Source organism: Mus caroli, unplaced genomic scaffold (assembly GCF_978045245.1).
Source record: "Mus caroli unplaced genomic scaffold, Mus_caroli_1 scaffold_4, whole genome shotgun sequence".
In the NCBI taxonomy this organism is placed as follows: Eukaryota; Metazoa; Chordata; class Mammalia; order Rodentia; family Muridae; genus Mus; species Mus caroli.
This window is the reverse complement of record NW_028227259.1, coordinates 22,444,071-22,460,403: the sequence shown is the minus strand read 5'-3', so window position 1 is coordinate 22,460,403 and position 16,333 is coordinate 22,444,071. Positions and strand designations below refer to the sequence as shown.

General features: G+C 38.2%; 1 protein-coding gene across 2 annotated transcripts in view; it reads right to left on the bottom strand.

The window, feature by feature from the left end:
* Nucleotides 1–104: 104 nt before the first annotated feature.
* Nucleotides 105–16,333, bottom strand: part of Klhl7 (kelch like family member 7) — a 61,012-nt gene continuing 44,783 nt past the window's right edge. For both annotated transcript variants that reach the window (XM_021163177.3, XM_029477286.2), the window contains exons 8-11: nucleotides 12,485–12,725; nucleotides 3,921–4,122; nucleotides 2,243–2,340; nucleotides 105–1,444 (exon numbers count right to left, since the gene is read on the bottom strand). In XM_021163177.3, coding sequence (XP_021018836.1) covers nucleotides 1,161–1,444; nucleotides 2,243–2,340; nucleotides 3,921–4,122; nucleotides 12,485–12,725 — 825 coding nt within the window. In that variant the 3' untranslated portion in view covers nucleotides 105–1,160. The remainder of the gene's footprint in view (nucleotides 1,445–2,242; nucleotides 2,341–3,920; nucleotides 4,123–12,484; nucleotides 12,726–16,333) is intronic.

The window sequence follows — 16,333 nt, the reverse complement described above, 5'->3', positions numbered from 1 at the left end:
AGTCTGTTCTATCTTCCATTCAGAGAAAAATTTTAAATGGAAACTTTCACAAATTTAAGAAATATTAATGAACACACGTAGAATGAATAAACAAAGCAAATCTATTTAAGTTAAAAATATTTAATATCAGATAAAAACATTGATTGACAGTTTAACATGGCACATTTCATACATAGTCAAAGGGTAAAACATTACTGGGAAAAATTAATAGGCCGTTTGGTAACTTGTTGTCCACAGAAAAGCAACGAATAGTGATATACTTGATGCCAATTATTACAAAACTTAGAGAGAACTCAGTTACCTCTAACATGTTCTGCTAGGAGAAAAGAAAACCATATTTTTTAAAATCCATATGCTACTGGGCTACAATTATCAGTGCTTTTCTAGGAATCTAGAAATTTCTTCCAACAGCTTTTCTTCTGTTGGTCAATCGTTCCTACTGATTGGCTCTCACATAGAGAATGAGGACATAGAGCGCTTTTTACACTACTGAGTAAAACCATATGAATTAACGATGGGTGCTAAGCTTAATATTTTATACAGAAATGTATAATATTTCATTTAATTGGACTGAATATATTATTTCATGAGTAACTGGGTACAGTTAAGTCCCAAAAATCTGTGAAGTTTTGTGAGAAAGTGTGTATGTTTGAGCCACTCTTGCTTACTTTAAAATGGAGTATTTGGCACTAAATGAAATAAATGAAGACAAGCAAAATACATAACACTATTACAGTTACTCTATCAGAGTTTACCATCTCCAACTGTAATTCATACGACTACTTAGCTCTTGACCAAACAGAAACAAACAGCCCTAACTACACAGCACTTACACAATTAGGAAAATAGAATCTAGAGCTAAGCTGGGGCTCCTTCTCTGATGAGCATGCCCCACTCTGCCACAATCAGTTACATATTTGCAATTCACGTTTTAAAGAAGTGCTTGTAACTTTCCACATTTTCTGGCTGATAGGTTCTTGGATGGCCAAATAAAATATGATCTTTGAATTAAGTAAGGAGGTCCAGATAATATAAACTGTTATCTTATTGGAATCTTACTTTATCAAAATACCAGATCAGAACTTCATAACTGATCTCTTGGAATAAACCACTGGTGGCCATATCTCTAAGTTTCAGACGAGTGGAAGTCCATTCACCATTCATGTTTCGAGGGTCTCTTCATTTGCTCCACAAGTATCAACAACACAAATTAGACAACTTGTGACTGGGAAAGCCCGGACTTTTGAGTTGGCGATCCACTTATCTGTTTCAGTATTATACTCAAGGATATGCCCCAATCTGCCTACACCCTGAAAACCTGCCAGGACATAGATGACAGAGCCAACTGCTGCACACTTCACTGTGACACCCCTCCATGGCATCGGTGATACCATCTTCCATTCATTTAACTTGATATCGTAATATTCCACATTGTCCAGACCACCTTCAAAAGAACAACATGAGAACTTTATTGTATTAATAATTGTTGGATCTCTTCATAGTTTTTAAAAGTTTTATATTTTAGTTTCAAAATAAAATTGTTAAACACATAGAAAGGATATAAAAGCTTTATGATCATTACCCACATGCCCACTACCTAAATATTTATTCTTGAGAAATTTTCAGAAACATTTTTTTCTACAAAGTAAAAACAACAACAACAATAAAATAAACCCTACACATTTCCTACAAATGTTCTATCCTGGAAAAGAAAACTGAAAAGTATCAGTGATTTGCTTTGATTATAAATTATTTCAAATGTTTTTCTATCTTTTAGCAATTTATGAAAAATACCAGTGAATGAGAGTAACAGAAAAGAAGTTATTGTTTTACTTAACACTTAGAAAAACCTGAAAAATGAAGTACTAGTCTCGATTCAGTTCCTCTATTGCACAATTTAACTAGTTAAGATCATTATTAGCATTACGTAGGAACGTGAGAAGGTCAATCTTGAAAAGCAAAGCTGCATCCAAGCAGTATCTAAAGTGCTGAAAGCTAAGATGGTTTAGTAGTCAAACATCTCAACTGCTCACTGTTTCTCAGGCACATGTGACAGGACTCCCTATGGGCACATGAGAAAGCACAGACTTGTCTGAGGTAGTCACAGTCACTTGACATTTCATAAAGTTTTGTTAGCACTTAAACATAATGCTGTGTTGATTCAATTTTAAAAAATGTTCCAGTAATTTAAGAACTTATCAGCAAACCCAGAGAAACTGAAAAGTAAGTTAACAGCATATACCTAAACCATTCTGACCACCGACAGCAAAGATCTTGTCCTTCACAAACACCAGCCCATGATTCTTCCTGGGCTCAATCATTGAACACAGCTCAGTCCATCTGGAAGAAAAGAAGGTTTTGGTGCGCTCATTTACAAGGAGTGAAAGGCTTCCTGCCTGCCATGCTTCATACGTGCTCACACGTGTATGTACATACATGTAAACAAACCTCAAGGGGCTTTAAATAGTTTTATAGGTAAGGTAAATTGGGGACTTTAATGAGAAAAACAGGAGGAAACAATTTATGTCTTTTGAAGAAATCCATTTTCCATAGTTTCCAATAATTCTTGAAATGGCAACAGGAGTGAAGAGGAAGAATGTAAAGCGTCAATCACATGCTCTTCTGTCTTCTGAGCCAGGGCCTCTCTGTGTAACCAGCGATCCAGAACTTGTCATGTATATGACACTGGCCTCCACTTGTGATGCTCCTCCTACCTCTGACGCTCAAGTGACAAGAATACATGATATACCCATAGAAGGAATATAAATACACGGTTTGTTTTGTTTTTCAATAGCTACTACTATAGATGTCAGTATGGCCCTGTTTTACAAGGAACACACACACACACACACACGCACACACACACATTTATGTGTGTGCTTACCCAAGTAAAATAACAATATTGTAGCTTGAAAATGGGAACAATAAGTATGGTTTCTTTACTGCTTCTATATAGTAAGCTGCCCCCATGTATTAAAAAAATATACGGCTTGGAAAATTCTGTTTACATTCTTTCTTTTTTTAAATATGTCAATAATATAAAGTTCATGCCTTCATGTACATACATTCTGAAACCTGACAGCTTAAAAGTAGATAAAATTCTTGTTTTCATGTACATACATTCTGAAACCTGACAGCTTAAAAGTAGATAAAATTCTTGTTTTCATGTACATACATTCTGAAATCTGACAGCTTAAAAGTGGCCTAGTGTCACTTGCTCTTCCTGCTGCTTGCCAATCTCTATGTAGGGCTCTCAGGTACCTCTCCAGCACCATGTCTGTTTGCATGCCACCATTCTTCCTGCCATGATGACAATGGACTAAGCCTCTGAACTGTAAGTCAGCCCCAATTAAATATTTCCTTGTAAGAGTTGCCATGGTCATGGCACAACAATAGAAAACCTAAGACACATTTCATAAATGTTGTTTTTTAGAATTGAAAGCAATAGTGAAGAAGAGGACGAGGAGGATGAAGAGGAGATCACAGTTTCCCAATTAAAATGCTAGTGTTTATTTTGAGCATAGGTTTTATTGGGAGATATGATCCCCAAGACACAACTAGTGAAATGTAATGACAAGAACCACTTTGTAATATTGCTACTTAACGACAAAAGTATTCTAAGTTTTCTCCCCTTCTTTCCTACATTTCTTGGCCTCTCAAACAACAATATTTTATGAGTCTGATGGACCAATTGTGTGTATCTCATTCATATTTACTGCAAAAGCAGGACCAGAAAGAGAGGGGCTCCCATGTATGACAAGGCCAAGTTATTTCCTAAAATTTCAGGCTAGTTAAGTGTATGGCTATTCTGAAAACAAGAATTCCACCTCTGTTGGGTTCCTTCTACCTTTCTGCATCTTTACTCAGTGACCTTATGGGATGCAATGGCACTGACTGAATCATTTTAAATAGATACATACGTTTCTGTGGCAGGATCATACACTTCGCAGGAACTAAGCACTCTCCCAGAAACATTGTTTCCTAAGCTTCCACCACAAACATAGATGAGGCCATTGGCCTCCACCATCCCATGGCTGCAGCGCTGAGTCAGCATGCTGGGCTTCGTGTGCCAACTCTCAGTCCTTGTATCATAGCATTCAAACAAATACAGGGCCGAGTTTCCTGTAAAAGAAAAGGACTCAAAGTAAGAGGCTGGGCATGAAGACTGTGACTGAGGCCAGTCTGGGGTATATAGTGGGACCCTGTTTCAACACCCACCCTGCGAAGAAAGGGCCCTTCCTACTACTCTTCATACTTGGTTTGGAGTCGTTTGAACTGAAATCACTGTACAGCTAAATGAAAAGAGGGAAGAATTGAGGTTTGTAGACAACATTTTTTCTATTTATCACAATAGTATTTTTTAAAAAGCTAGTAATCTTGTATGGATCTTGGAAGGCATTATAAAAAGATCTTTGGGGCAGATTTATTATATATCTAGTACCCTGTTTATTAATGAGACAATGTGCAGATGGGTCCTAAAGTCATCTTGGTCCTTACTTGAATACAACATCAAAGTATCAAGGTGTATTTCTGTCTGTACACTAAGTATGCATTTTAAGAGCAAACACATATTCACTATATTTTGCAACTGTGCAAACTATAGGAACTCAGTGATCATTTAGAAATAACCTCATTAAAGAGCAAGTGCTTCTTGTCCTGAGGAACTTTTATCTAATTCTTTCTTTTCTTTGAGACGGGTCCCACTAGGTAACCTTGGCTGTCATGGACCTTAATATGTAGGTGCTGACTTTCAGTTCTTGTGTCATAGCACTCAAAATAGGGCTGAATTCAGCCTTGAATTTATAGAAATATGCCTGCCTCTGCCTCAATGCTGGGATTAAAGATATATATCACCATGCACAGTTACTAGCACTGAGTTATATAATAATTTCTCAGGTTTTCTTTTGCTATTGTTGTCGTTGGTTATTTTTGTTTTTGAGACACAGTTTCTCTGTGTAGCCCTGGCTGTCCTGGAACTCACTCTGTACACTAGGCTGGCTTGAACTCAGAGATCAGCCTGCTTCTGCCTCCCAAGTGCTAGGACTAAAGGTGTGTGCCACCATGCCTGGCTCAGAAATTTCTTCTTTGGTTTGATTCTAACTTAGAGGAAGACTTAAATTGACTTTATGTTAGCTTACTACTATTGAACAGGAAGTGATGCCTGACAGTAGACTATTTCCTGTCTTCTTGAAAGAAAGTAAAATTTTCTTATCTCCCTTGATTTGATATAATGGCAAATGATTAAAAACATGATATATGTATGTTCCTAAATATTTAATAATATTCTATGGATTTTGAAAATTGTCTAGAACACTTTATATGAAAAATTTCTACCTTAGTTCTCTTGTAAGGCAATATGGAAAAATGTTAATATAAAATACTGTTAGAAAGAAAGTGATTTTTCTTTATCTAGTTTTACATAGTTTTCACTCACAAATCAGAACTTACTCTATGAAGTTCCACATTTTTTTATGGGATAAAATGGAGTATGTACTAACTATGCTTCAAACCTAAGACCTCCCAACTCTGAAGCATCACATTCTGCTACATTTTAAATCCACGTTTAAACAACTAGCAATGGCAGGCCCAGAAATAACTCCACTGGCAGCTGCTCAGTGTGAAGCTGAAGGCAGCTTGGATGGACGGCTTTCTCTTTTCTGCCTGTTTGCTTCTTTGATCCTCGTTCATTGAGTTCATTTGAAATCACCATGGACAGGTTTCTGAGAGACTCCATACCTGGCACTCAGCTACAGTCTAGAGAGGATAGATATAATTATACCTCACTGTGACTGCAGTCTCCTTCTAGACGCATTATTTCAGACCTCGTTGGACAATAACCATAGGAATTCAGACCACAGAGTATAGATGCGTAAGACAACATTACCTCTATTCATTCAACACCCTTTGCCTGAAAGATTCTTTTCCCCACAGTGAGGTGTGAGATGTGAGAAGGCAGAGCCCGAATCACTCTCACCTAAATCAGTACCAGGCTATGGGGCTCTCAATACACCAGCGAATGAGGGGGAAACAGGTTAGACCCTAGTCATACTGCTGCAAGTTCTGTAACTGTCTCTAAGATTCTGGCAAGCTCACAGGAAGTATTTCTAAATTAATATGCATTTACTTCACTGTTTTACATTTAAATAAAGACATAGGATATGATTTTTATATATAAAGAGAATTGGGCGGAAAAGACAGGCTTTAAAATTTGGGAGCCACAAATACACATAAAATTTCCATCTGAAAAAATTAGTAAAACAAAGGGGCTGGATTACTTTATTTCCAATGCAATATACTTAATTTACAATTAGACATTGCAGGCTCAAATGTGATACACTAGGAAACTAGTAAACATGGAAGGGTAAATAGGAACAGCCCCCACAGGTGCATGTGTTTGAATATTTGGGCGTAGGAAGTGGCCCTATTAGGAGGTGTGGCCTTATTGGAGGAAGTGTGTCACTATGGGGGAAAGCTTTGAGATCAATGCTACACCCAATGTGACAGTCTCCTCCTGCTGCCTGAGGATCAAGATGTAGAACTCTCAGCAGCATATCTGCTGCTAAACCCCTGAAACTGTAAGCCAGCCCCAATTAAATGTTTCAAAAATCATGTAACACTTTCACCTAATTTTAAGCTGAGAAGTGAAGATCATTGAGAATAACAAGTAAAAGAAGCACTAGTCATGACTAGCGATAACTTTCAGTTTGTTTGTTAAGAGAAAGGGCTTTGCTATATAGCGCTGACTGGCCTGGAACTTGCTCTGTAGACCAGGCTGGCTTCAGACTCATAGAACTCTACCTGCTCCTGCTTCCCAAGTGCTGTGACTAAAGGTGTGTGTGCATCATCACTCCTGGCTGATACTTTTAAATAAATATTTAAACTTGGAAAATTTAGTGGGAAACAGTATTTAGCAGATACTAAAAATACACTATTTAAGGGGCTGGCTAGATGGCTTAATAGTTAAGAGCACAGTCTCCTGTTGCAGAAGACTTGGGTTCAGTTCCCAGCACCCACATGGCAGCTAATAACCATCTGTAACGCTAGTGCTAGGGATCTGATACCAGCTTCTGGTCTCTGCGGGCACTAGGCATGCATATGGTACACCATCATACATACAGGCAAAACACTCATACACATAATAAAGTAATAAAAAATCCTAGAGAAAAAACAAACAACAAAAACAAAACAATATACTAACAAACTCAAAACAAAACAAAACAAAAAACCCAAATCCAAATATCCTGTTTTAAGTTAAAACCCTAACTCAGTAAGTGTTAAAGAAATGAAGTTATCAACAGAACAGTTGTTTCTATTGGCTTTAGGTATATTTGAAATATACTATATGATATATTATATGATAAGAATGCTTTTAAAAATAGTAAAAGATTGTTTTTTAAGTTACATTTAGAAAAATCCTGTTTTTTCTTATCCTCATTTCATATGTAGCAGGAGGTAAAAACTTAGAAAAACAAGAAATAAAAAATTTACAACAGATAAGCATGCTGTGTCAAAATGTTCTATGGGCTAATTAATATAAGGCACAAAGAAAAATACTTAAATCCCATGCCTTAGGGTCTCCCTAGGTTTTTGTTGTTGTTGTTGTTTGTTGTTGTTGTTTTTTTTTAAGTTCAGTATTGTAAGTAAAGAAATTACTTGAAAAATTACATGAAAAGAGGAAAGCATAAAAAAACTATTATATGCTAGTCTATTAATCTTTAAACTCTATTAATCCTAGGCTGTACTTAGGAAAAGAAAAAATACTGACTCTAAAAAATTATTAGACAGGTATTTATACTTATACCCATACCCTACATTGATCCATGAAAACAAAATTTAAAGCAGGGAACAGGGATGTATCTTAGTTGGTAGAGCACATGTCTATTAGGCACAAAATCCTAGGTTTCACACTTAACACTGCAAACCAATGATAATGGTAGCACAAGCTTGTAGTCAAAGCATTTGGGACACTGGAAGTTCAAGATCATCCATAGCTACAATGTAAGTAGGAAGATAGCCTGGGCTACATGAGATCCAATTTCCAAATTAACCAACCAGCCAGCCAGTCAGCCAACCAACCAGCTCCTATGTTTACTTTTTAAAAAGCAAATGAGACCAATTGTCCTTGAGTATCATGGCTCATATACATGATTGTAGCACTCAGGAGGCTGAGACAGGCAAATGCTGAGTTTAAGACACCCTGGTCTATGAAGTAAGACTCTTATCAAAAAGAGTAGAAAGAAGAACAAAGAGCACTTGTTCCTTTATTATTATTATTATTATTATTATTATTATTATTTATATATTATATTCTGAATGTAGTTTCCCCTCCTTCTCTCCTTCCCCCAGTGGTGGTTTGAATAGATTTGGCCCCCATAGATACATGTGTTTGAATGCTTGGTCATAGGGAGTGGCACTATTAGGCAGTGTGGCCTTGTAAGAGAAGCTGTGTCACTGTGGAGGCAGGCTTTGAGGTCTTAAATGCTCAAGCACAGCCTCTTACTTGCTGCCTGTGGATCACGATGTAGAACTCTTGGGGCTGGAGAGATGACTCAGAGGTTAAAAGCACTGACTGATGCTCTTCCAGAGGTTGTGAGTTCAATTCCCAGCAACTACATAGTGGCTTACAACCATCTGTAATGGGATATAATTGAAGAGAATGACAGAGTACTCCCATATAGAAAATAAATAAATAAATCTTTTTTAAAAAATTAGGAGGGTGGCCTGAGCAGACCTTGGGCACAAACTCCACAGCCAGTCCCACAACATGCAGGGGAAGCTCCACTCCCAAGTGCTCTAACACTCACAGGGTCATAGGATCAGAGGTGAGGAGGACACAACATCTGTCCCAGCACTGGGAGTAACTGGACCAGTGGGACCCAGGCACACAGGACACCAGACCAGTGGCATGGTTTCCTTCCAGTCTGGGCTGGTGCCCTGAGCAGACCTTGGGTACAAAGTCTGCAGCCAGTCCCACAACACACAGAGGAAGCTCCACTCCCAGGCGCCCTAACATACCCAGAATCTCAGGATCACAGGATCCCAGAATCACAGAGACAGCTTGACTTTGAGGAGTTCTGACACAACCAGGATCACAGGAAGGACAAGCTCCAATCAGACATAGTCAGGGCAGGTAGCACTAGAGGTAACCAGATTGTGGGAGGCAAGCATAAGAACATAAGCAACAGAAACCAAGTTTACTTGGTATCATCAGAACCCAATTCTCCCACCATAGCAAGTCCTGGATATACCATCACACCAGAAAAGCAAGACTCTGATTTAAAATCACATCTCATGATGATGATCATGACAGAAAACTTTAAGAAGGACATAAATGACTCCCTTAAAGAAATACAGGAGAACAGGTAGAAATCCTTGAAGAGGAAACACGTAAAGAATTACAGGAAAACACAATCAAACAGGCAAAGGAAATGAACAAAACCATCCAGGCTCTAAAAATGGAACTAGAAATAATAAAGAAATCACAAAGGGAGTCAACCCTGGAATTAGAAAACCTAGGAAAGAGATCAAGAGTCAGATGTAAGCATCACCAACAGAATACAGGAGATAGAAAACTTAGGTGCAGGAGATACCATAGAAATCATTGACACAACAGTATAAGAAAATTGCAAAAAGCAAAAAGCTCCTAACCCAAAATATCCAGAAAATCCAAGACACAATGAGAAGACCAAAACTAAGGATAATAGGTCTAGAAGAGAGTGAAGATTCCCAACTTAAAGGGCCAGTAAATATCTTCAACAAAATTGTGGAAGAAAACTTCCCTAACCTAAAGAAAGAGATACCCATAAACATACAATAAGCCTATAGAACTCCAAATAGTTTGGACCAGAAAAGAAATTCCTCCCGTCACATAATAATCAAAAAACCAAATGCAATAAACAAAGGAAGAATTTTAAAAGCAGTAAGGGAAAAAGGTCAAATAACATATAAAGGCAGGCCTATCAGAATTATACCAGACTTCTCACGACAGACTATAAAAGCCAGAAGATCCTGGACAGATGTCCTACAGAGCCTAAGAGAACACAAATGCCAGCTCAGGCTACTATACCCAGCAAAACTCTCAATTAACATAGAGAAAACAAGATATTCCATGACAAAACCGAATTTACACAGTATCTTTCCACAAATCCAGCCCTACAAAGGATAATAGATGGAAAACACCAACACGCTAGAAAAAGCAAGAAGCAATCTTTCAATAAACCTACACAAACAAAATTCCACCTCTAACAACAAAAATAACAGTAACAATCACTTTTCCTTAATATCTTAATATGAAAATTAATATTGCCAACATATCCTAATCAATTGAAATTCAAAAATATGAGGAATTAGAGATTTGTTGGCTGCCACCCAGTGGTCTCTCTAATTTGGTAATTAGAGAAATAGGTCCAATATTGTACAATCCATATAAACTTTCTGCTTGTTTGTACATGACAGTGTCTTGCTGTGTGCCACATAATGGTCTTAAAATCATGCTTCTCCTATCTCAGCCTCTCTATTAGTAGGACTGTCTATTTGATGTTTTTACACTATACTATGGTTTCAGGACAGCTTACATATTTCAAAATTATTTATATAGCCAAAAGAAATGTAGGCAATTAATTTGGGAGGTGGCTTGTAAGAGAACAACAAAGAGTGAGACTGAATGCATTGCTTGATATTTATAATTATTGTATCAATTTTGAAGAGGACTTTATAAGTTACTCTTATTCTGAGATGAATGCTTTTCAAAATCATCACAGCCAACGAACCAGAGTCTTACCCTCACCTAATGTCTGTACCACCCTCCAAGCAGAACCATTGTTCATTGAAACAGTTGATGAATGACTTCATGGTTAGACCATCTTAATACATGCATCATTTCTTAAATGAATCTAACCTGTTTCCTGTGGGCTGAGAATGGTGACAATGACTCAAGCCAAATAGCTTTGATCATAGCAGGAAATCTGCATCCAAATAATCGTGCCTACAATTCATTCCTTGGCGAGGCAGAACTGTCAACTCTTAGCTTAGCTACTATGGAGGTAAAATCCTTTGGTGATGTGAGGGACATTGAAGTACAGCCTTATTACAATGAACTCCAATGTCTAAAAATTGTTCTTATAGCCAGGTGCGGTGGCTCACGCCTTTAATCCCAGCACTCGGGAGGCAGAGCAGGTGGATTTCTGAGTTCGAGGCCAGCCTGGTCTACAAAGTGAGTTCCAGGACAGCCAGGGCTATAAAGAGAAACCCTGTCTCGGAAAACAAAAACAAACAAACAAACAAACAAAAAATTATTCTTATTCTGGGTTTGTACCACAGTAAGAGCCAAGATTTTAAAGCTTTACTAAAAACAAAACAAACAAACATTTTATCTATTTTATTTTATCTATTTTATCTATTATTATGTCTTAATAACATTTCCACCATTGTTATGATTGGCATAAAAATATTTTTTGTGTTGAATAAAAAAATAGTTCAATTAAAAAATAAATAAAATAAATTAAAAAAATAAAGTTCTCAAATCAAACTGCAAAAAAAAAAAAAATTAGGAAGTATATTTTTTAAAAAAAGGATGAAGCCGGGCGTGGTGGTGTATGCCTTTAATCCCAGCACCTGAGAGGCAGAGGCAGGTGGATTTCTGAGTTCGAGGCCAGCCTGGTCTACAGAGTGAGTTCCAGGACAGCCAGGGCTATACAGAGAAACCCTGTCTCGAAAAACAAACAAAAACAAAAAAACAAAACCAAAAAAAAAAAAAAGAAAATTAAAAAAAGGATGTAGAACTCTCAGCTCCTTCTCCAGCACCATGTCTGCCTGCAGGCTGCCATGCTTCCCACCATGATGACAATGGACAGCCTTTGAACCTATAAGCCAGCCCCAATTAAATGTTTTCCTTTGTAAGAATTGCCTTGGTTATGGTGTCTCTTCACAGCAATGGAAACTCTAGCTAAAACATCCTCCAAATAACATGTTCTAAAATGGGTCAGTGAATAAATAAAATTCTAAAACTTTCAAAGGAAATAACATCACCTACTCAAAACAAGTAAAATTCAAACACTGTCAACCATCAGTTCACCATAGTAAAAAAGCAATTCATCTAGAAAAATGGCATTCTAATTTTCTGTTACTTTAAATTCTGTGTATGAGTATATGAATATCCATGCAGGTGTCCAGGGACCAGAGGTACTGAATGTCTCTCAGAGCTGGAGTTACAGGTGGCTGTAAGATCACCTTATGTCCTCTGGAGCAGCAGTACAAGGTTTTAATCATTGAGCCATCTCTCTAGTCCCAGTGCTGGCACTCTTGTCGATTAATAACTTAAAGGACAAAGGAAAACTTATAAGGAAACAGGTTCTAAAATGTTAACAGACGTACACTTAAATTGCTGAAGTATTGGGACAAATTTTCCCAATTTTTGAAAACTATGATTGTCAAGAAACTTGGATTAAAATACTTCTGTTAAACAAAAATATCAACAGGGTCTTACCTACTTCTGAACCTCCAGATGTATAAATTTTGCCTTCTGCTGCACAGGCAGCAAGGCTGTCTCGAGGTGTTGGAGGACCCAGTTTGGAATACCAGCTATCCTTTACAACATTGTAGCAATCCATTCGCTTTATGGGGAAAAGCTGAGAACCTCCCAAAATGTATACTACATTGTCCCAAAACACACATGCTGCATCTCTTCGTTTTTCAAAGGGGCAGCGAATGTCTGTCCAACTGTAATCCTGAAAGGAAGGGCAAGAAGCTTTCAGAAACAGAAAGCATAAAGGACAACGTACAGATAAAGAAAATACAAAGAGAATGGGCTTTTGTTTCCTAGACTGCATATCTAGTACCCAGTTTAAGCTGAGTGATTTCTCCAGAGCGTTGGCTAGTTGAGGTGGAGAAAACATGACCGGATGCCCCATGGCTTTGAGACAGGCGTGTACGTCTGAATAGACTACCACTACTCTGTCTTCTCTGTCATTAAAGCTTGAAGATAATAACTCTAAAATAAATAAAACCATTGCTATTTTAAAAGTACTTTTTTATTGTTTTTAATTATGTTTATGTGTTTGTGTCTGTATGTGGGTATGTGCATGTGAGCGCAGACTCTTTAGACAATATTAAGTGCTTCAAGTAGCTGTTTTCTGCAATGATTACAAGCACCAACCAGCTCCTTAAAACCAACTAATTCCTTAAATCTGCTTCTTATATTCATTCTTTCCCTCTCTCCTTTACTTTTTCTTTCCTTTTCTTTTCCTTTCCTTTCCCTTTTTTCTTCCTTCCTTTCATTCATCCACTCATTTTCCTTTTTTTCCTTCTTCAAGACAGGGTTTCTTTGCATAGCCCTGACTGTCCTAGAACTCTTTCTGTAGACTAGGCAGCCCTTGAACTCAGAGATCCACCTGCCTCTGCCTCCCTAAGTGTTGGGATTAAAGGCGTGTGCCACCACTGCCCATCAAAAGATGCCTTTGTTTGTTTGTTTTTGTATGTGCTTTTTCTTCTGTCTTATTATTTCCACTCCAATTATAACAAGAACAATCAGTTTAAAACCTATTTAATCATGCATAAAACAAACTTACCCACCAATTAGCAGACCAGACATGAACATAATTGTTGAATAGAAATTTAACTTACACTCAAAGTTCCATGATTTCAAAATAATGGCTAACTCAATATCAAATAAGACACTGGAAGAACAAGAATGAGAGGAGCTAACAAGTTACTAAGGTGTGATGAGTAACCATCACCACTTTGGCAGGCCTAGGAGGAGGGTAAGCAAGTCTCTGTTTACACTGAAACGACTATAATGTTATGTTTTTTTTTAATGTAAAAGGAGATTGAAGGTGGTGTGCTGAATAAAATTCTGTATCATTTTGACTTTAAATTCTCAATTTCATTGTAATAAAGCCTTACTGGCAGATGGCAACATATTCTAGTGTGTACACTGGCTACATCTGCTTTCACTCCACTGGCAGCTGCAAAACAAACTAGACCTAACCACCTAATGTGTCACTCTGTCCCTACACCAGCTCTGTTCCTGGCCCAGGTAACTAGCTGACCTCTAGCCAACCCTCAACCCTTTTCTTATGTAGTGACAGCTTTGCAGGATGTTTTGTTTTTCCTTTTTAGCATATATTAAATGTTGAAAACAATGGGGTTCATTGTGTCATTTTCTCACGTGCCTATAAAGTTCTTGACTATGTCTATGTCCCCAATTACTCTAGTCTTCCCATTTCCTTTGGGTCCTTTTCTCTTCTAATTTCATGTCATTAAAAAAAGAAGAATCCACATATGAGAAAACACGATACTTGTCTAAGTCTGGTTTACCATTTTCTATGTTTTGTGGCATCCGGGGATGCTTCTATCCACCGAGCATGTGTATGCATGGGGAAGTCCCTAAAGGTATTGTAGAATCCAAAATAAATTCAAGACCACCCAGTCCCCTCCCCCTCTGAAGGGACTTTCCAAACTATACTAGCAGATCAGGTACAGAGCCAGATAAGAAAGCTGGCCGACTACACAATGCTGAGAAAAACCATAAGGGCAGGTGGAGTGAGAGACCAGGCCAAAGATAGTCACCCCTTGCAAACCAACCAATGCCTGGAAGGGTTACTTGCTACATCAACTAGAATAAGCCAGCTAGCCGTGTTGCCTAAATCTGCCCCTTACAAGGTATAAAAAGTGTGTTCTTTGTTCTTTCGGGGGTCTCTCCTCTTGCCTGCATCCTGGGGGAGGGGGGTGTCCCAATGCGTTGGATCAATAAACCTCTTGCAGTTTGCAGCGATCACGGTCTCTGAGGTCTTTGTGAGTGAGAGTCTTTGGGTGAACTCCCACAGTATACCATACTGACACTGTGTTCCTACTGCTTTCCAAGATAGCTAAAAAGCAATCAAGATCAGGCAACAGATCCAGCGATTCCCAGACTCACTGAGTAAGGCACTCTGTGTGAATGTTACTGTTGCGGTCCCTATAAGAATATCAAGTTGGTATTTATATCTTGTAAGCATCGGTTATGTCAGACTTTTATTAGATTAGAATATACCCTAAGAATTTCTATTCTGTTCTGAACTCCTAGGAAAGGGTTTGAAGGGACTTTAAACTCTTAATGATACACATTTAAAAAAACAACAACAACAACAAAAAAACCCAAGGTAACTTACATGATTCTCATCTGTTGCACAAATCCACCACAGAGCAGAGAAATACAAACTCAGCCAAGGTCTCCTCACTCTTCATATAAGTTACTGAAAGCTATGTGGGAAACACTCTGAAACTGTAAGGTATCAGTAACTATGCTTCTATGAGCTTCAACTAAAGTCAGGCTGAAAGATTGGTCACTTGTTCCTTTAGATGATCTCCAACACCTGCCAGTCTTAAATTAAAAATAGCCACTCAGGGGGTCGGAGCTGGGGAAATGGCTTAGTGGTTAAGAGCACATACTTCTTGAGTTAGCTTGCCAGCACCAACGTCAGGTGGCTCCCAGCTGCTTGTAACTTGAGTTCCAGGGTATCTGTGATGGCTACTCTTGATTATCAACTTGACTACATTTGCAATTATAAACTCAAGTGGCTGGATACACCTGTGAGGAATTTTTTCTTAAATAAAAAACGTGAAGTGGGAAATCCCACTTTTAATCCAGATCCTATGAGGTTGGAAGATCTACCTTTTTATCTGGGACACACCTTCTTCCGGTAGCCTATAAAAAGAACATAGAACAAGGGCACTTGGTCTCTTTGCCTGCTTGCTCTTTCTGACTTGTCCATTCCTTCTCTGGCTGAAGAGCCTACTTCTTCAGGATCCTGGTCTATACTAGAGACCAGCTGAAATACCCAGCCTCATGGACTGAACAATTCCTCGATTCTTGGACCTTCCATTGTTAAACAGCCACTATTAGGATACAGCTTGTAAGCCATTCTAATATATCCCCTTCACACACACACACACACGCTCCCACTCTATCAATTCTGTTCCTCTAGAGCATCAGTTCCCAATCTCTGGGCCAATATCCCTTTTAGGGGGTGTCTATCGAATGGCCCTTTCACAGGGGTCACCTAAGACCATCAGAAAACACAGATACTTACATTATAATTCATAACGGCAAAATCACAGTTATAAAGTAGCAGTGAAAATATATTCATGGTTGGAGGTTACCACAACATGAGAAACTGTGTATAAAGGGTTGCAGCATTGGGAAGGCTGAGAACCAGTGCTTTAGAGAACCCTGAACAATACAGCTTTTGGTACCAGGAGTGTGGCAACCCTAATACAGTATCTGATACCCTCTTTTGACCACCATGGGCAACTAGACTCATGTGAACCCTTACTCCCACACAGACAAATGCTCATA